At 47.4% G+C, this 20,796-nt stretch overlaps 1 protein-coding gene across 1 annotated transcript in view; it reads right to left on the bottom strand.

Annotated features, from left to right (window-relative positions):
• Positions 1-20,390, bottom strand: part of LOC118771897 (plexin-A4-like) — a 152,869-nt gene extending 132,479 nt beyond the window's left edge. The window contains exons 1-2 of the mRNA XM_036520044.1: positions 20,116-20,390; positions 5,790-7,117 (exon numbers count right to left, since the gene is read on the bottom strand). Of these exons, the coding sequence (XP_036375937.1) occupies positions 5,790-7,004 (1,215 nt within the window). The 5' untranslated portion in view covers positions 7,005-7,117; positions 20,116-20,390. The remainder of the gene's footprint in view (positions 1-5,789; positions 7,118-20,115) is intronic.
• Positions 20,391-20,796: the final 406 nt, after the last annotated feature.

Here is a 20,796-nt window from a genome sequence, read left to right as displayed (position 1 = left end):
TTCCTCCATGCTGGTTGAGTGGAGCTGTGTGTCTGTTAGCTCCGTTGGCATGACTACCCACCAGGCTCAGGTCTGTAATACCAACATTATAATTACCTCATAAACACAGCACCCAGAATAACACAGCAAAAGTCACTTTCTCAAAGGGAAAATACACAGGATTATATGATTATGTGTTTGTAGAAAGGAGAACAATTTTCACAAGGAGACAAAAAAAACCCAGAGGAGAAACATGGAAAACACGTGCTCTAATGACTCTATGCTCTAGATGCTCTAAAGATGCTCTAATGACAAATGGCGAGTGCATTTTATACTATATATTTTAAATCATGCATTATATTAAACCTATAACCTTTTTAGGTTACTTTTAACTCTGACTCAAATAAGCAGTCCTCGTGAGAGGGTACCTCCCCCATAGTAATGACAGTACCTCTTTTTGCCACTAGATGGCAAGCAGCAAAGCAGCAGCCCCCAAGAAACAAAAATTATGAACAGTTCTTAGTGTTTTCAGGGTTCAACTAAGATATCACTGTTATAATAAATTCAGATGAACATGGTGAACTCCACTGACAGCAAGAAGTGAGAAGTCTGTACCCTTGAGACTTGTTACTGAAGAAAACTGTTTTCCAATGCACAGACAGAGCTGCTAAATAACTCTTCTTAATGCTAATAAAAAAGTACTTCTGACGAGGAAACAATACCTAATCTTACAGTAATGATCTCCAGTTAGCGGGAGTGCTGATCCAGTCGGCTGGCAGAGTGCTGGAGCCCAGAAGCCGTGACTGAAGGACTCCCAGCCCAAATGGCCTTGAAGCACCAAACATTTCTCCTGGCACAAACTCCCATCCCCCACTTTTTCCTCTCTCTCTCTCTCTCTCTCTCTCTCTCTGTTTTTCTCTCTCTTCTATCTCTCACTCACCTCCCTCTGTCTCTCTCTCTGTCTTGTCTCTGACCCCATCTGTCTCTGTGTACCCTCTTGATGCTGAGTCAGCATGTGAAAACACAAATCAAAAGAGATTTAGCTTAGTGTGCATTTACTAGCGCTAAGCCTGCTAACTCAAAACCCCCTGTCTGTCAGTGAGGAGGAGGTCCCTTAAAAGTCTCGTGGCCCCCTAATGTGGGGCCCTAATTAGGACCTGCCAGAAACACAGGGCCCTTACGAGGCACTACTGTGATTGTCTCTTCTGTAGCCGTGTGCCCTGTGGAACACCTCTACAAACAGGAGTGCAAGTTGGACAGAAACCTTGAATCTCCAGTTATGGTGTTTTCTGCAGTAATTTTTGCTTTGCTTTCACATCATCTGAAAGGGTTTTTTTCCCCCCACTGATGCTTTCTCTGTAAACTGAGGGCCGAGAGAGAGAGGAGACACAAAAGCCTGCCTCTCAGGACACGCTGGTGCAAAGCAACAAGTGACCTGTGTCGCAGAGCAAAGAGCACAAGGAGACACCACGCCAGACAGTGAGGTCATACACGGTGAAAAGCATGCTGGGAAATCAATGGGGGCTCACTGGAGCTGCTCTCAAACTCTTTTAGCCTGTGTGTGTGAGTGTGTGTGTGTGTGTGTGTGTGTGTGTGTGTGTCCGTGTTTGCACACTTGTGAGAAACAGAGAGAGGGAGATACATTTACATGAATATGTAATAAAGCATGTATGTTTCTGCCTGACAGAGCTGTCCATGGTGGACAGATTACTTCTAATGAGAAGAGAGACAAAGGCATCCATAGCAATGTGGAGGTTTCAGAAAAACTGCAGGGAGTTCATGCTTCTGCCTGTGGCGTGAGGGTCTCTCTTATCAAATAAGAAGATTTCACTGTGGTGAAAGGGTCTAAACGAGTATTCATCTCTGGGCTGTGGAAGAGACTTACCGATTAAAATCAAAACACTGAAAATCACTGCAGATCATGGAGAATTTCCACACAGAGTCAAGCGGGAATTCAAAGGTAAATGAAATTCAAAGAAAAATAAGACAAAAATGAAATCTGAACTGAAATCTGAAATCTGTGGAAGGTGATCATCTTTAACTTCTTAAGATGCAAAACTATAGCATTCAGGAAAATAAAAAATAATCTAAAATAACTTGAAATATTTTAAAATGGCAGAAAGAACTCTGCTCAGCAAAACAGAGTACAGATTTTAATGATGTGTAACTGGCATAAATCTTAGTTCTGAGGTGTGACTGCGTGGCCTTGTGTTCGCCCCGTCCCCCTGGGAGGATTCCCATCTGTTGACACGAACGCAGGAAATTTGCCACCTTTCTTGTCCCTTTTCTGCTGACGCGGTGAACATCACACGCGGCCGATCTTAAAGGTCAAATGTCACTTCATGATGATCTATAGTCACAGGCCTTCACGGGGGGATTCTGCAGAGTCAGCACTGAGAGAGTTCCTGAGGCATGCCCTAACACCAGAGCTCCCCTTCACCACAATCCCCCGCTATGCCATATGGGTCATATTTCTCAAAAACTGTCCCTTCGCACTTTATATTACTATGGCAGTCAATACACCGTGTCCATGAATAAGTCTTTGCTACAGAATCTGATATGTGCATTTATAATGAGTTGGATTCATGAGGGCTAAAGACAACCTGTGTACCTGCTTACACCATAGCCTTCTGCTGTATCTTAGTGTTGGTACATGTAGTAGGCGTGACACTGTAATTGGTCAGATATAATGAGAACTTAATATGAAGTGGGATTAATTTGCTACGTTGTATACTTGCTCTTTAAATATAAAGTGCAGCATGTGGTAGTGACTGTGTGTGCACGCATGTGTGTGACTGCAGTGTATGATAGTAATTGTATGTGTGTGTGTGTGTATGTGTGTGTTCATGTGTGAGTGCAGTATATTGTAGTGACAGTGCATGTATGTGTGTAGTATATGATAGTGATAATGTGTGCAGTATATGATAGTGATAGTGTGTGGGTGTAGTATATGGTAGTGATGGTGAGTCTGTGTGTGTGTGTGTAGTATATGGTAGTGATGGTGAGTGAGTGTGTGTGTGTGTGTAGTATATGGTAGTGATGGTGAGTGAGTGTGTGTGTGTGTGTAGTATATGGTAGTGATGGTGAGTGAGTGTGTGTGTGTGTAGTATATGGTAGTGATGGTGAGTGAGTGTGTGTGTGTGTGTGTGTGTGTGTAGTATATGGTAGTGATGGTGAGTGAGTGAGTGTGTGTGTGTGTGTGTGTGTGTGTGTGTGTGTAGTATATGGTAGTGATGATGTGTGTGTGTGTGTGTGTGTAGTATATGGTAGTGATGGTGTGTGTGTGTAGTATATGGTAGTGATGGTGTGTGTGTGTGTGTGTGTGTGTGTGTGTGTGTGTGTGTGTGTGTAGTATATGGTAGTGATGGTGTGTGTGTGTGTAGTATATGGTAGTGATGGTGTGTGTGTGTGTGTGTGTGTGTGTGTGTGTGTGTGCATTTGTGTGTGTGTAGTATATGGTAGTGATAGTATGTGTGTGTAGTATATGGTAGTGATGGTGTGTGTGTGTGTGTGTGTGTGTAGTATATGGTAGTGATGGTGTGTGTGTGTGTAGTATATGGTAGTGATGGTGTGTGTGTGTGTGTGTGTGTGTGTGTGTGTGTGTGTGTGTGTGTGTGTGTGTGTGTGTGTGCATTTGTGTGTGTGTAGTATATGGTAGTGATAGTGTGTGTGTGTGTGTGTGTGTGTGTGTAGTATATGGTAGTGATGGTGTGTGTGTGTGTGTGTGTGTGTGTGTAGTATATGGTAGTGATGGTGTGTGTGTGTGTGTGTGTGTGTGTGTAGTATATGGTAGTGATGGTGTGTGTGTGTGTGTGTGTGTGTGTGTGTGTAGTATATGGTAGTGATGGTGTGTGTGTGTGTGTGTGTGTGTAGTATATGGTAGTGATGGTGTGTGTGTGTGTGTGTGTGTGTGTGTGTGTGTGTGTAGTATATGGTAGTGATGGTGTGTGTGTGTGTGTGTGTGTGTGTAGTATATGGTAGTGATGGTGTGTGTGTGTGTGTGTGTGTGTGTAGTATATGGTAGTGATGGTGTGTGTGTGTGTGTGTGTGTGTGTGTGTAGTATATGGTAGTGATAGTGTGTGTGTGTGTGTGAGTGCAGTCCTGCTGTAAGTGTTTGCTGGAATGCTGCTCCCAGGCTGCCTCCTCTCCCTGCGATCCGCCGCTTTAATTCGCTGCCTGGCCCAGCTGCGCAGATCCTCTCCGCTCTTTGTGCGCCAATCAAAGGCCAGCATCTGCCTTTAGCGAAGGCCGGTAGCCATAGCTACAGCCTCGCCGTCACGCGCGTGCCTCTAACGTACACGGCGGTGACCGTGTGGCGGCGCGTGCCACTCCAACACCCCCCTCGCGCATAGCCTCCCCCTCGCGCTCTCGCTGGGTGGCGGGTTTGGCGCCAGGGGAAGCGTGGGAGAATCGCAGCCTTTCTGCGGCGCAGAAAAGGCCAGGAGAGGCTCAGCTTCCTGCTCCACTCGGGCTCCATCAGGCACCAGATCCGCGTCCTTACTTTACATCACACTACATTAGTGGCATTTAGCAGACACTCTTACCCAGTGTGACTGACATAGGTCACAGTTTTACATGGTATCCATTTATACAGCTGGATATTTATGGAGGAAGTTCTGGGTTAGCTCGGGTGGACATGATCCGTGTCCAGGGGTTACTGAACCTTGGGTTCTTGAATCTAAGGTAGTGCACTTATTCATAACTCACAACATTACATTGCATTACGATACATTATTGGTATTTAGCAGATGCGGTTATCCAGAGCGACTTCCATAGGTTACAGTTTTACATGTTATCCATTTATACAGCTGGAGTGCCCTGTTCTTCCAGTTTCCGGCTGCCATTACATTACATTATTGTCATTTAAAGTGATCCAAAGTGACTTCCATTGTGATATCCATTTTATACAGCTGGACATTTACTGGGGGAATTCTGGGTTAAGTACCTTGCCCACAGGAGGAGTTCCCCAGCGGGCATCAAACTGGCAACCTTAACCTCTATGCTACACCTGCCACCCCTCTCTGACAGGGTGGCTAACCTTCTGAATAGCGGAAATTGAAGCAGCGAGAGAACTGAGCTCCTCGGTAGCAGCGGAAACAGGGCCACAGGCTCTGAGCGGAAACCAGGGGGCTGGCTATTCAGTGCACGGTGTCATTCCAAAATGCAGAGATCAATTTTAGCCGTGACCGGCAATAAGTGATATGTCATTACCTTATTAGACCGGCTCTGAGAGAGGGAGGAATGCTTTTTAGCGCGTCGGTGATGAAAACGCACTAAACCAGAACGTTACGCTTTGCTTTGAATGATGTTTTTAAGCTGGGGGATTGGACATACAACAGGTTTTTTAAAGGAAAATAAATTTGGCAAATTGGATTTTAGATTTGTGGGAAGGGCACAGAATCAAATTATGGCTCCTATTGTACGTCCACCTCTGCAAAGGTAGTAAACATCCATTGAAACCAACCACAGCATTACAAGCAGAGGAGTTAATGATCACCTAAAGTCAAACAGGAAGCAACCAATTAAGCTGTTACCGACAACAGCACACTCAGTATGACCTGAAGTATGAAGTGAACTGAGCATGTTTGGGTTTGTTATAGTAATATAGGGTGTACGTGCATTTTCATAATTATAGCCATATAGGTTTTCCACGTGTGGAGCTTTGAAAGCATTAAGGTGTTATGAATAAGCTGTTGCTCCAAGGGCATCTGAATGTCAAGAGGTTGGTGTGGTTTGATTTGTAACAAATTGGCACGAGCGTGCCGCGGCCACGCTGCGGTGTTTACAGCGCCCCCCGGGGGTGACTCACAGCGCTGCTGCAGGGGATGTCCTTGACTTTGAGCCAGGCCAGGTCCAGCGTGCCCTCGCCGCGGTAGCAGGACTGCAGCCGCTCCTTGATGCGGTCGTTGATCTCTCGCAGCGGGAAGACGCAGAGCGCCGACTCCCGGGAGGCTTGGCGCGGCCGCCGCTTCTGGCCCTTGGAGAAGATGGCGTAGAGGACGTCGGCGCCCGGCGGCACACGCAGGGCCCGCGCCAGCAGCGTCCCCGCCTTGGACAGGTGGGCGGCCTGCAGGAGGCGGTACTCCACCCCGCCCCGCACGCAGCCCAGCGGCACCTCCACGTAGGAGTTGAAGGCCGTGTCGTCCTTGCAGAGGCGCACCAGCTTGGAGGTGTAGACCTGCTCACGGGCAGCCGCCGAGCCCGCCGCCGGCCCGCCCATCTCCGGCTGCAGCGTCAGGAAGTAGACGAAGGTCCCGCTGCCGAAGCCGTACACGTAGTAGATGTCGAAGTCCGGCACCACGGTGAAGGTGTCCGAGGGGATCTTGATCATGGAGGCCACGAACTCGTCGTGGAAGACGTAGGCGAACATGCCCTCCTCCTCGGAGTTGCGCGCCAGCTTGCGGCTGGAGATGGTGGGGAAGTACTCGGGCTGCCCGTCCACGGCGGTGGCCACGAACAGCTTGTCGGTGGCCGCCGCGTCACCGTAGGAGACGATCACCCCGACGACGGAGCTGCTGGCGTTGACGCCGGAGAGGTAGTGCTCCTTGCGGTGCGAGGGCTCGCCCAGCTTGAAGAGGTCGTCCAGCCGCAGCAGCTTGCAGATGCCCTGGAAGAGGCTGCCGCAGGCCAGCAGGCGGTTCTCGCGGTAGTCCACCAGCAGCATCTTGTTGACGTTGTTGGTGAGGGCCAGCGGCTCGCCGCATGGCTGCACAATGCGCGGCGGGTAGCACTTGCGGTTGTCCTCGTCCGGGCCCGTCTGGTGCGACACCTGCAGCTCCAGGTCCGGCGACAGCTTGTAGATGCGGTTCACCGCCCCCAGGTACACATTCCCGTTCCGGGAGTCCACCACGAGGTGGTTGAAGGTCCACTCCGGGTTCTCCGCGCGGAACACGCTGTACTCCCGGTCCAAGGAGTGCGGCGGGGTGGGCTGCTGCTGTTGCCTGGACGCGGACGACGGAGCCGCCAGGACGTGGAGGAGGCAGCACAAGGCCAGAAATGTCCTTCTCCGCAGGAAGGACGCCATCTCTCAGGGTGACTCAGGGGACTGACTCTCCCCCAGGGTGGAAGAACTGCACGACCCAGTACTTTCAGCCAATCGGAGATCACTCTTGCCTTTTACCGGAGGGCATTGTGTACCTGAAAAAAGAAAGAGGGTCAGAGGTTAAACACGACACGTGCCCGCAATACACAGCACGGTGCTTTTGCCACAGCTCTCTTCACACATTTAATGCAACTACCAAAGACAGAAGAGGCAAATTTACATGAGAGATGTGTTAAACATCTCTCCCAACCGTGAGTAATTAGATCTGTCAGGTGTGAGGTCAGTCTATGCACAACTGCTCGATTCTATGCAGAGAGAGAAATGAAATCCCAGGAGCAGATTTCTGGCAGATCCATTTGTCCTTAATGCTGGGTGCTTTCCTGAGCTCTGGAACCAAGGCCTCATCACACTGATGGAAGAAAATGGAGACAAATTTTACTGCAATAACTACAGAGGCCTGAGTAGTTATCTGAGGGAAGGTTTTCCGCAGTATTGTCTATGCCTGGATACAGGCCTTCCCTACCAAACGCAGTGTCTCAGAGTTAGGCTTGCTTTTCTACCAGCTCAGTGCAGCTCTGACCACAACACATCCTGCACACCCTAATAAACCGACATTTACTAAAGCTGTGGAAAAAGATTCACCCATTTTGATGATTTTAAAAAGGAATCTGACACACAGCGTTACAGATCATTACTAAAATTTAGTCATCGTGGTGTAGGGGCTGAAATCGATGACATTATTATTATTGTAGACAACGAAAGAAAATAAAGTCAGCAGATCTTCACCCAGAGGTGTTGAGTGACACAAGACTACAGTCCGGCTCTGATATCACCATCAACAAATCGGCAAGAGTGCAAGTCTTCAGCCCCAAGATTCATGTTACAAGAGTTTGGAAATGAACTTCCTTCTCTCTGCAGATGTCCTGGTTCTGCTGTCTCTGAAAGGGTACGGCCTGCAGGAGAAGCCGGCACTGCTAGAGCATTACTGTCATACCAGGACACTGGCAGTAAATCCATGTAAAACCAGTGTGTTGGTTTTACGCATAATGGCAAATAACAGGGAACTGCTACAGAATAGACCCCCATTTATACCCACCTGATCATTTGCACACCAGGGAGCTTCCATGTGGTCACAAATGCATAGAGAGTGCAAAAACGTGTGTGCGCGCAGACACACACACACACACACACACACACACACACACACACACACACACACATATACACACACACACACACGCACACACAAACACAAACAGTTCTACAACATGAACCCAATGCTAAAAATGCACCCTGACACGATCGCTCATTAGAGTGACGGATCCCAGACAAACATAGACCTCAGCCAGAGACCAAAGACCTTGCGTACAGACCAACCGACCACTACCTCTGAAAAGGGCTGGCAAAAAGAGAACTGGCTAACAGAAAAGAGGGCTGTCAAGTTTGTGTCAATGTTTGTGACGAAAGGCTGAAATTGATGCACGGCATCACAATGCTGTGCTCCAATTTGAAACTTTTAATTATATGAAATGAAGTTACTTTAAGTAATACATGACTAAGGGCATAAGACGTCCTTAATGATCTTATAGCCTCAGCATTGAAAGATGATTTGACTGTATAATACACGTGTTCCTGTGAGTGTGTCTGTGTTTGTGTGTGACTTTCACCCTTTTTCTCCCTTACACACATGAACGCACACACGCGCACACGTGCAAACACACACACACACACACGACAAACCCACTTTGCTGCCCTCGCTGCTCTGATCTGAACCAGTAACTCACAGTTAATGACCTCCCAGTGGGGAGTCGCTGAGCTCCCATTTTTCTTGCCTGTGGATCATCACATGTCATTAATTAAACCCAGAACAAAGTCAGACATATGCCACACCACACATCACACCGCCTGGTGTGTTCATGAACATATAGTTTTACCTGGTATCCCCTGTGGACAGCATGTGTAATGTAGTATACATGTAGTATCACAATGTGTTTTGGATTTTGTGATCTAGTGACTGCGATGTATGAGGGTATGTGTACTCGGCTTCCCTTAGTTTCGAGGCTATCTAGTCAGGTCACACAAGTTAACTTGTGGTAAGGCTTGTATAGTGTTATGCTCACATTAACTGTTCTGGGAGTGTTGTTCGCCTGGTCTGACACTGATACACTTCTGTTCTTTTGTGCTGGATGTCAGTCTGGATAACAGCGTCTGCCTGATGAATGAACTGTACTGTACTGTAATGTACTGTGGGCACCAGTCACCTCTCAGTATAAGCCGGTGATTACTTTAATTAAAGGTCCGCCCCGATGCCACGGTGTCTGTGTGCACCCAGGGGGGCTGGCTTTTGCATGGTGTCTCAGTGCCATCATGCCACCCCAAGCAGGTGAGACTACATGACGGAGAAACGCTCTGACTGGCACCTGTTCTGGGGAGACGGTGCATTGTTGGCATTGGATAGGTTCTCGCAGTCCCAAGAAAAGGTTACACCGACCACCCCCCCCCCCCCCCCCCCCCCCGCCCCCCCCCAAACCCCCTGCTGTCAACTTCATTAATGATTAAGGTGTTCTGGGGGCTGCTGTTGGCTTGAACGCTGCCAGACAGACGCCAGCTCAACCAGCGTAAATCCTATAAAAATCCAGAGGGTGCACACTGGGCAGGCACATCAAAGAGGGCTAATGCAGTCGTGTTGGCTGCCACACTCTCCCCAACACACAGGGCTTACTCGCAATGTAAAAGTATGGTAGAGGAGGAGATTACACCAGCTGCCACGCACTTGCCAACTCGCTGGATAATCACGCTTTCCCTTATCTGTCCAGGGTATCTCTACAAATGAGCCATGGCTTGATACCAACGAAACCGCCCTTCAAGGGAAACAAATTGCGCTAACATCTCTGAACTATAAATATCTGAATTAAAAGACACCATCTGGCTTAAAGGGGACTGACAGACACGCCATAAATTAGCCCTGCGGCTACGTATAGGAGCCAGGAAGAGAGGAGATGAGCGGCGGAAATATCGATCGGGTTGTCTCCGGGAGACAGAGCTGACGTGCACCAGACAGGTAAGGCCTCATCTCCGAGGGGGAAACATCAGAGATCCGGGCCGCAGTGTTCCACAGCACAATGCAGAGCAACATCAGAGAGTCCAGGGTTAGAGCAGACATCACAGCGCTGCCTTGCTACAGAGAAACTACTGATAGTCCTTCAATCTTCCCCGCCAGCCCCCACAACCCACTTAAACTGCTGTTAAAGGAGAGCAAACCTCTCTCAAGACAGCTAAAGTTAGTCACACAAATGTCGTACTTTTACACTGGAGACACACCTAAGCTGAGGTTATTTACCATACCTGTAAATTTGATGACTTCGAGGGCTGTGATTAAAAAAAAAAAACCTATGTGGTACTTTATGCAGAATTAATATGAAATTCATTATCACTGTGTCAGCCGTGGATATGCAGAGCTCACCTGTTGGAGTGTGAAGGCGAAAAGCTTTGGCTGTCACGCAGCCAGCTTTCGCACGCAGTTCTGCGTACGTCAGAGAGAGCCGTTCAGCTGGTGCTGACGCTGAAGCGTGACGGCGCGTTACAAGCGTGTTTTTCGATCCATTATCGCAGCATAAAGAGGGACGGCAAAGCCAATCTGACTGGAACTACGCAAGTTCACCCGCTAAGCAGGCCACTTTAGCAAGGACAGGTGAGAATGTGAGTTTGTGTGTACATTATATTAGTGACATTATTGGCATTTAGCTGAGGCTCTTATCCAGAGCGACTTACACATGTTACAAATTTTACATGCTGTGCATTTATACAGCTGGATATTTACTGAGGCAGTTCTTGCCCAAGGGTACAGCAGCAGTGCCGCAGTGGGGAACTGAACCATCATCCTTTCGGTTACAAGCCCTGCTCTTTAACACTATGCTACACTGCGTCCCCCACTGGGGGCTGTGTAAGGGACAGAGATATGGCGATATACCATAGCCAAACAACAGGCAACACAGAAAAATAAAAAATACATATTATTTGTGCCATCATTGTTATTATTGTTACTGTGGTTAACAATGGTTTATTATTACTGTTTGTTTCAGTGTTTGGCCTCTTGTTTTTGGGTTTTCATTATTCATATGCACTGCCAGTACAATACTGTGTGTTTGCCATGCCAGCAGAGCAGAGAGATCAACATTAATCTCATACTGAGACTGAGCTCATGATGTTATTGGCGGAAATCACACAGGTGGCTCTCACTGCTAAATTTACACCAGATGCGTCAGCAGGCTGTGTTTCCATTTTTAAAAGAGGCAGACCGCCTCTGTCAGAACATCCACTGCAGTGTCAGGTCACTGTTTAGGGAGCCTGCCCTGACCTCAGATGGGTGTGGGTTCAAAGCTGGGGCCACGTCATCCCGACACACACACACACACACCTACAAACGCAGCCACTCACTCAAATTGTCCTGTCCCAGACATCTTGATCTTGTTGTTGGTCTAACACAGTGCTCTCGACAGCACTACAGCTAGAGGTGCAGACACTGTTTTGACAGCCTAAAGATCCAGCTATGCCCCGTCTGTGGCCTCCTGTTATTAGGTTAGACTGCTCTACACACCCCTCTCCTCCCGAGATCCTCGGGTTATTGCGGTGGCTATGAAGAATCCTAAACAAACTAACAGGCAGGACACTGCGCCCTGCATCACACGTCGGCTCTGCTCGGTGGTCACTGTGACGCTGGTACTTTCTTTTACCCGTGTTAAAACATGAGCCTCAACCTTAGCTTCTAAACATGGCCAGCTCCAGGGAGCAGCCTATGCAAGCCACCCTAAAAGCCTTACGATAATGGGTACAGAAGTATTATGTAGTAATCGACACACACAGACACATACACTCTCTCTCTCTCACACACACACACACACACACACACAAATGCCCCGTTGTGGGGTGGAGGCGAGTGTCAGCACTGCCGTCCCGGGGACCATACCTCCTGTTGTCAGGTGCACTGTGGGCACGATCGGCACCTCGCGAGTCATCACCAGATGGATGCACAGTCAATTTCACGTCTGCGGCAGAATGATACGGAGCCCATGACAGATCCGGGCCTTCAGCCGGACTGGAGAGGGGATATCTCCGACAGCCATAAATCCAGCCTTCATTCTAAGCAGCCTCGCGCTTCAGTACAGACACGGACATGACTGCACGATCTCCTATTAGCACGGTGCCTCACCAGAATAGAAAGGTGTTCTGGTTATTCACACTGCTTCCCAGCATCAATACTGTAACTGTCTGCAGCACTTTACCGGCCAATTATCATATAAGTCAGATCTCACCATTCACACATTCTCTCACCCCTTCCCTCCCTCCCTCTCCCCAGAGCGGCTTGCATAGATTACAGCTTTTTTTTAATGTTATCCATTTATACAGCTGGATATTTACTGAGGCAATTGTGGGGTTAATATCTTGCCCAAGGGTACAACAGACACACCCCTTTGGCCCAAATTGCGCCCGATGTCAGTGCTGGGGTCTGTGGTTCTAATTCTGTTCACCAGTGCAGAGTGGTGCTTACCAGACTTCCCACATATCACATATGCTGACTTTCAATTCAACTTTTTTTTTTTTTAATTAATTACGCTTCATTTGAGCTGCTAATGAAGACAGTCTGGATTTGACATGTCTTGAGAGTTGTCAGCTGCGAGTCCTTAAAATGTGCTTGAGATGTTCTGTTTCACCAAAATGGAAATGCCTTCCTCTAACTTAGTGCTGTTGATTCTGCCCTCTTAACACTTAAACCTGTGACCGTCTCGACAAATCAGACTTAATATTTCCTTTAACTGTTATACTTCCTTTATCTTATTGAAGTCAAATACTACTTCATGTTAAATGGTTGAGGGAATATATTTTTAAAAGGTTGAGAAATACCTTTCCTCTTTATTTTATAAGCAGAAACACTGCACAACAACATCATTTAGAGGGCTTAGAGCAGTTAACTGGGTTTGACATTTCTGAACAGTCATCAGCCCTGATCTCAGCTCAGGGAGGAGTAAGCTTGTCACGCCACAAGGTTTTCCAAGCATCATCATCCGAGCCTCATGCCATTACCGGCTTCTCATGACTCCGTACAGTAAAATCGTACATTCAAACATAAGCGTAAAACTGATGTATCCGGGATGTTCTGACAGTAATCCATCCTGACGTTAATCCATTCATTCGCAGGAGGTTGTTTGCCAGTGTAAAAATATAAGGCTCTCCACAATGGGGCCGAGCTTTGAGTAGATTAGTGTCTCAGAGTGACAGCGAGGGAGTTCTCTGAATGAGGAGAGGACTCATTAGAGGACTCTCACAATGTCCGTACAGCCACAGAGCGCTTTGATGCTCACAGCTAAAAGATTTTTTTATCACCTAAAGGAGAAATTCTGTGAAATATTTAAATTTGAGAGTGTGGCACAAAGTAGTACTAGAAGAGTGTAGCTCTGTCCCTTTCCAGAGCCGGTACATCCTCACTCTAAGCTGGCTACACTCCACTGCACCCCCCACTCCAACCGCCTGCTATACCGTTACATTTTACATCACGTTATTGGCATTTAGCAGACACTATTATCCAGAGGGATTTACATCAGTTACAGTTTTCCATTTATACAGCTGGATATTTACTGAGGCAATTGTGGGTTAAGTGCCTTGCCCAAGGGTACGGCAGTGGTGACCCTGAGGGGAATCAAACCAGCAACCTTTCGGATACAAGCCCTGCTCCTTAACCACTATGCTACACTGCCACCCCAAGCTTATAAATGAACATAAATACCACCTATGGTACCACTCAATATTGCAGAAGTTTTGCCTTCATATACCTGCTCCTTAATTACTACAGTATGCTATACCTCCACACTGAACCCATTACACCCCTGATTCTGAACTGTCTGCGCCCACTCCAACCCATTAGCAACACTCCTAGCCCAAAACCCGCTACAACACCACTCAACCCATTATGCCCCCACTCCAACCCCTTAGCTGCATCCCAGCTCCAAACCCTCTGAACCTCTACTGAGAACTTGCTACAATCCCTACACTGACAGAGAATCACACAGACAGAGCAGGCCTGGAAATCAGCTTCGACACGAAGCCCGCAGTGAGAACACTCTGCTAGAAGCCCTACTCAATCACCGAGCGCTCTCCGCAAACGGCAGACCTCCACATCCAGCGCCTCAGCAAAACCAGGAAGTCAGCGACGCGATTCCTCAGCTCAAGGCCAGTTTCGCAGACACACTGCCTAACAACACCCGAGAATCACACTCTTCCCATCCAACTCGACGTCTGAAACAACACTGAAGGACAGGGTGGTGGCAGGTGGTTTCTGGTTCAGCAGCTGAAGTGTCAAGCTGAAGTGCACCTTGTAATTCACTCTTAAGGACTGTTGTGGTAAAAGACCTTGCTGCTTCAGTGTGAGTAGCACTACAGCATGGCATCTTCCATCTGGCTAATATGAGTATTCCTCACACCTCAGGTATACTATAGTCTGTATAACAGATGGGGGCAGGTCCCAGGCGAGGTGTGATGGACGCTTCAATTGCTCAGAGGATCATGACTTAATCCTAACCGTTCTCCAATAATCAATTATTTTCAAGTGATTGTATGCTAACGCCCACATCCGCTTCACCTCTACAGTCATTTGGAGAGACTCACCGGTGCCCCCTAGTGTGCTCCAAAGGTGACTACAGGAGCTGGACAAAAACTGAATGACGGTCCACACTGCTGACGAAATACAGCTACGTGGGCATCAGTCGGAGTGCACAGCGCAGCCACAGACACTATGCCAATCGCACATGAAACACCCAAGACAAGAGGGGTGGGGAAGATAGAGCAGTCCTTTGCATCACCTGCCTGTCAAAGTCATAGGGAAACTCTGCAGGAGCTCCAAGCAGGAAGACTTCCTACGAAAAGTGGGCTATATTTGACTGTGCAGTTATGATTAACATGCTATTTCTAACTGGATCTGGGAAAATAATCTAAAATCCTCAGAAAACTGGAAATTAAACTCAGGGAGATCATTCTGGCAGCCTTCCTAAGAGTACACCAAATAAATGAACAATTTATTCTTTTTAAATGAGATTCTTTTTTTAAGGCAATTATTTTCACTGTCCAGTTGTGAGTCATTATTGGGTTTTGGTGTAAAATTAGAACTGGCACAAATGGAGGGACACATCGTCCATTTGGATGAGCGAATGAGCTCCATCCCCTTCTGCCGCTTCAGTGAAATTAACTCGCAACGTTACAGAGGCGTTGTGGGAACGTTGACAGCCAGCTGGGCCACTGTCTAAATGAAGAGACAGACTGCAGAGGGGAAGGTTTCCTGCCTTGTAACCACACTGAAAACCCCTAAGATGAACCATGAATGACAAACAGTTTTCTGCAAAGGCCCCGGACAGAAGCCTTATGCTCGTGATGGCAGATTGTGGGTCTGCATGGCAGGAGGGATGAGGCAAGGCCGTGAACGACAGAAACGCGGCCCGCGAACACAAGCAGTCCTGCTGCCGGCAGCCCGGCACAGAGGGACAGGACCACCAGCTGAGAAAGGGGGCGCCATCTCCCTCCCTCTCCGCTGCCCCACACCACTCTGCTGCAGTGTTTGGGGACGCCCAGCACCCTGGACCGATGGAGGCAACCAATAGGTTGTGGGTTTGAATGCTTAGTTGAGATACTGCCACTGTGTCTCATAGCTAGTGGGCTGAGTGAGAACCTGTATCAGAATTAAATAACTACAACAGAAGTGACTGCACTGTATGGCTGTATTTACTGTGCTCAGATAGCTTCACTCAGCTGCCATTCCAAGTGCCTAGCGATAGCTACAGTTACACTGAATATTAAACAAGATTATCTATTCATTAGATGTCTACAGTATGAGACATGCACCTTTTTGGTGATTTATATAAAATGATGTAAGGGATTAGACTCAATCCATGCATATTGTTTATCTGAAAGAAATCACACAAACACTTACTGCCAAATCTCACAGATGTTTGGGCAAGTCTTCCTTACATCAAGTACAGAGACAGCATCACTGCTTGTGGGAGTGACCCACTGTATCCATAGGTACATGTGTCATGAAAAAAATCCTAATTTCTTCATGCCACATTTCCGACAAAAACACGCACATGCATACACACACACACACACACACTCGCATGCACGCGCACACAATTGGCACTGAAAAACACGCCTCTTGACACTGACAGAGTTTTCCAAGCAGCAGCCGGTGTTTGAACACTGTTGCTGCATCATTGTAGGGATGTAACTATTCTGCTGAAGAACCATTTGACTCCTCACACTGGACATGTTTCTCCCGTTCCTGTAACGTGATGACAACATGACAGCGTTGCTGCACTGCAACTGAAAAGTTGGAGGAAGATCATGAAAAATTCTCCTTCATAACAACTGCCGGGTTTCCGGCCACCATCAGAGCACAGCCTGGTAGCTTGAAATTGCTTCCACGCTCCAACAAGTACTTCAACACAAAACATTTTTTTCTATATTGCAGAGGCATCCTGGCATCTTCCGTATTCTTGTGATGCTGATCACGATGGTGTGTGTGTGTGTGTGTGTGTGTGTGTGTGTGTGTGTGTGTGTGTGTGTGTGTGTGTGTGTGTGTGTGTGTGTGTGTGTGTGTGCAGTTTTCTGGCTGTCATTCACAGATAGTAAGAGATTTAGTGAGAAAGAGGAAGAGAAAGAGAGAGAAAGAGCCAAAGAGGGCGAGAGAGAGAAAGATAAATACATAAAGAGAGGCATAGCTTCAGGGACAGGGTGAGTAACCACCTGTCAGAAACCCATCAACCACCTGGCCAACAAAAAAATAGGCCAACAGGAATGATTTGACAGACATATCTCTTCTCACAGGTTATGGAACTGATTAGTGTAAAACGACAGCAGTTAATTTGTATGGATGTTCACTGATTCATTGGTTTTGATTTATAGCTTTAATTTACTTGTTTCTATTTTCATTTTGTATTGTGTATAATGTATAAATGTACTTGGTAATAAAGCAAATGTGAGTACACTGAATAGAGGAGAGTGAGACAGAGAAAGAGACGGAAAGAGAGGGAGAGAGAGATGAGGGAGGGGACGGAGCGAAACAGAGATAAAAATATATAAAGATATAAATGTTCTGGTTTCACACGCTGCATGACTGTCTGCATCTGCAATAAGAATCACATGCGCGCCAGCCCTGATGCCACGGCGACGAGGAGCCAAGTTTCCAACGGGAGGAGGGCGACACGCGTCGTTATCACCCTAGACTCCCTCTCACACGTGCGTACACACACTCACCTACACACACACACACACACACACACGCACGCACGCACACGGCTCTGTGAGTGATCATAAAGAGGACTGGTCTCAATAATCAGGATTACATTTGCACACTGCATTCGACCCCGTTTTGCATTTTAATGTAATCACGGGGCTGCCGCTCTGCGCTGAACTACAGCTAATTGCGTATGAAGGACCAGCCTCCCCTGCTCTTCGCGTGGTTAAGCAAGGACGCTTTAGGCAAAAATATCAAACACAAGAAATTCCTCTGGCATACAACAGCAAATGAGCACCAGCAGGGCAAAACATATTTCATTTCCTCAACTGTGTTCATATAAAACCCCGCCTCTGCACACCCTCAGATGACCGTGACATACATCTCCGACTTCTGCTCTCTCCTCACTCAATTAATCCCATTTACAATGCCCTCTATATTTATTCCAACCTCAGATTAAATAGGAAACACGATACACACAGAAATACACATGCGCTGGGTCATTGTTTCAGAAAATGTTCGCAATGGAATCAGAATATTTTTGCAAACTTCTATGCAATTCTTTCCAGCACGTGAAAAAGCTGTGATACTAGACAGTGAATTGGCCATAGAGAACAAAACCATTAAACTAAACCACTTGTGAATGACAGATCCGTGGTGTTATTCCATATTTTGGCTCAGTTGTTCCCTATACACTTAGTGTGAAACAATGTGTTCAGTCCGTGATGCCTGTTCACGGTGTAGTTGTGGTGGAGTTACCATTAATGCCATCTTCCTGACCCTTCATGGCCCCTGTGTAAAGGATCTAAAATGTATCAAATGTCTCACAAACTCACAAAAGTAATCGCTTGATGAGGTCCTACATTCAAGCATCCTTAACATGTCGACATCGCAATGTGTCCATTTCACAGCACCGCGTAACAACCTTCAGGTGAAGAAACCACACCGCCGCCGCTAATTCTCGCCGTGTCCAAACGCAGACAGCCCGCTGCGCGCCGGGTCTGAGCGCGTCCCCCGCGGCACCGCGCCGTCCTGACACCCTTCACAGAAAGAAGAAAACCCGCTGACACGTGTTGCGCCACATGCTCCGGATGATCATTTTAAACAGGGCGGATTCTTTTTCCCCCCATTTGTGGAGCGCAAAACACGGCTCTGGGGCCGACAGCGGGATGAACGCAGCCCTCGCCTTTCCGCTGCGACACAGCCGAGGCAGGTGTGGTTTCGTGTCGCAGGTGGAGAGCGGATACGCCACGAAAGCCGAGCCACCGCTTGCCATAATGGTCTCAGGTACATACCCCGGGGCTGGCCTGTGTGTAATTCCTGCCAGGGATTACTGTTAAAACCTCGCTGTTCTAAATTTCACAAACAAAATATGACTACCAGTTTCTCTCTAATGGCCGAGGAGGCTGGGATCTCCCCGGACCACACGCCCGAGATGCAGGCACCGCCAGCACACAGACAGTGCGGGAATGTGTCTTTTCGACCGTTAAGAGCACACCCCCAGTACCGCTACTCCATAACTGCTATTTAATTCACTTAAAAATTAATAAAAATGATGATGGTGGTGATAATGATTAAATTATTATCGTTGTTGTTATTATAATCATTACCGTAAAGCATATGTGCGGCGTATTATAATCACACAAAGTTGAATAAAGTATACTGATTTATATATCCAAGTAAAAAAGTTTTTTTTTTTTTTTAAGTTTTAAAGAGCATATTGAGTGCTTCACAACCCGGTTGCCTTGTTACGTTCAGAATTATTTTAATCCGCCACTGGTTATATCAATTTATTGGTGCGCAAACTAGGTGCGGAAAATTTTAAACACATTTAATTAACACAAGCTGAAATATATCTGACGAATGTGTCAAAGTAGAGGGTGTGAAATAGAGCTTGTGATATGCAATCTGATAAATGCACTACAAGGAATTTGCCAGGAAGCGTCTGCACGATCTTCAAGAACGTAAATTCTGACGCACCAGGTCAGGGAAGTCAATCACCACTTACTTCAAGAGTCCCCTTTTTGCTACCCAATGTTTTCATACCTGCTCCGAAACCTTCCTCATCGCAATACCCGGTTCATGGCCACTGCAAACAAGTCACCTTCACTGTCTCTTAAAGACTGGGCGTTTTGGGTCAGTATTCATTTAGAATGAAACAAGGCGTGCTTTCCACGAGTTAACGCTGCTACTCTTAGAAAGCGCTCAAGCACTGGTGCTACAACATCATGGCGCAATGACAGAAAAAAAAAGATAAAACACCGACTTTGGAAGATGAATATAAAATACCGGCAATTATTCGGTGTAATGATGTCGTTTGCTCGCGCTAAATAATATTCCCGTGTTGTGCAACGCCGTGAACGCTGCAGAGCCCAGTGTAGCCATCTGTGTTTAGGTAGGAAAATTCCTCTCATGTTTCGATATCCGACAGTGTTCCTCCAAAGATCTGGAGCTGAGCAGCGCAAAACACGAAAATACATTCAGAGGCAGAAACGGCAAAATGAATCAAGTTTTTTTTTTTTAACAAACCGTGAATAATTATAAGGTACATGAAGAGCTTCGGATATAGTGAGGATTTAGACAGGACGGATCGCAGCTGAGAACACTGCGAGAAAATCGCCAGAGGTGTGCAGCACACAGTGAAGATGGTGCAGTGCTTCAGCCGTGCTGAGGGACGAATGGCAAAACAGGTAACACGCCTTACCTGGAGATGCGTGTCCGCGGCTATCCGCAGGAAAGATCCCGCCTTTCACCTAAAAGTGCAAATCCCCGCTTCCCCATCAACACAGTACGCATTTCTTTCCGACAGCCCCTTACCTGTAGTCGCTGCCTTTCGACTTCACAGCCGCAGTCGCATTGACATTGCAGATGGGCTGGTTCACAGGAATTCCACTTCCCAGATACTCCAAATATACAACTGAGACATGCGTGGAAAAAAGACTGTGCTTTAAACCAATCCCGTGGGTTTTTGGCTCTTCTCCACGTCTTGCTTTTATTTTACTCCTGTCTGCCACGCCGAAGTTCACAAAAAGCAGGCTATCCGCTGCGCAAAAAAAGCGTTAGCCGCAGATCGCAGCGTACACTCCCAATGAGCGAGTCCCTCCTCAACTACGCCGTGCTGAGGACTCCCGAACCCGGCGGTCTCGCTACATCTCCCATCCCGTTTGCGGCTTTCCCTCTCTCGCCCTCTCTCGCATTCAGGTTGTAATCGCTGCGCAGGGATTCCGCAGTGTGGCCACTCGCTCCAGGTCTGGCTGCACTCGAACACTCTGTGCCCCTAAAATGGGCAGAGGTGGGGGGACGCGAAGTTCACCGGTTTGCTGCTGATACCAAGTAACTAGTTAGCGATTTTTTTGCCGACGGCTTTCTGCCAGAGCGCAAGAACTGGCAGTCTTCTCTCACCCACCTCTACGTGACTCGCCTCTAGTGGCATGTCGAATCGAGGCGTTGATTGAGCTAATTGTAAATTTTCATCACCGGCAGTCACCGCGCAGACTT

Source organism: Megalops cyprinoides, chromosome 25 (assembly GCF_013368585.1).
Source record: "Megalops cyprinoides isolate fMegCyp1 chromosome 25, fMegCyp1.pri, whole genome shotgun sequence".
In the NCBI taxonomy this organism is placed as follows: Eukaryota; Metazoa; Chordata; class Actinopteri; order Elopiformes; family Megalopidae; genus Megalops; species Megalops cyprinoides.
Note: the sequence above shows the minus strand (reverse complement) of the source record. Positions and strands in the feature narration are given on the sequence as shown.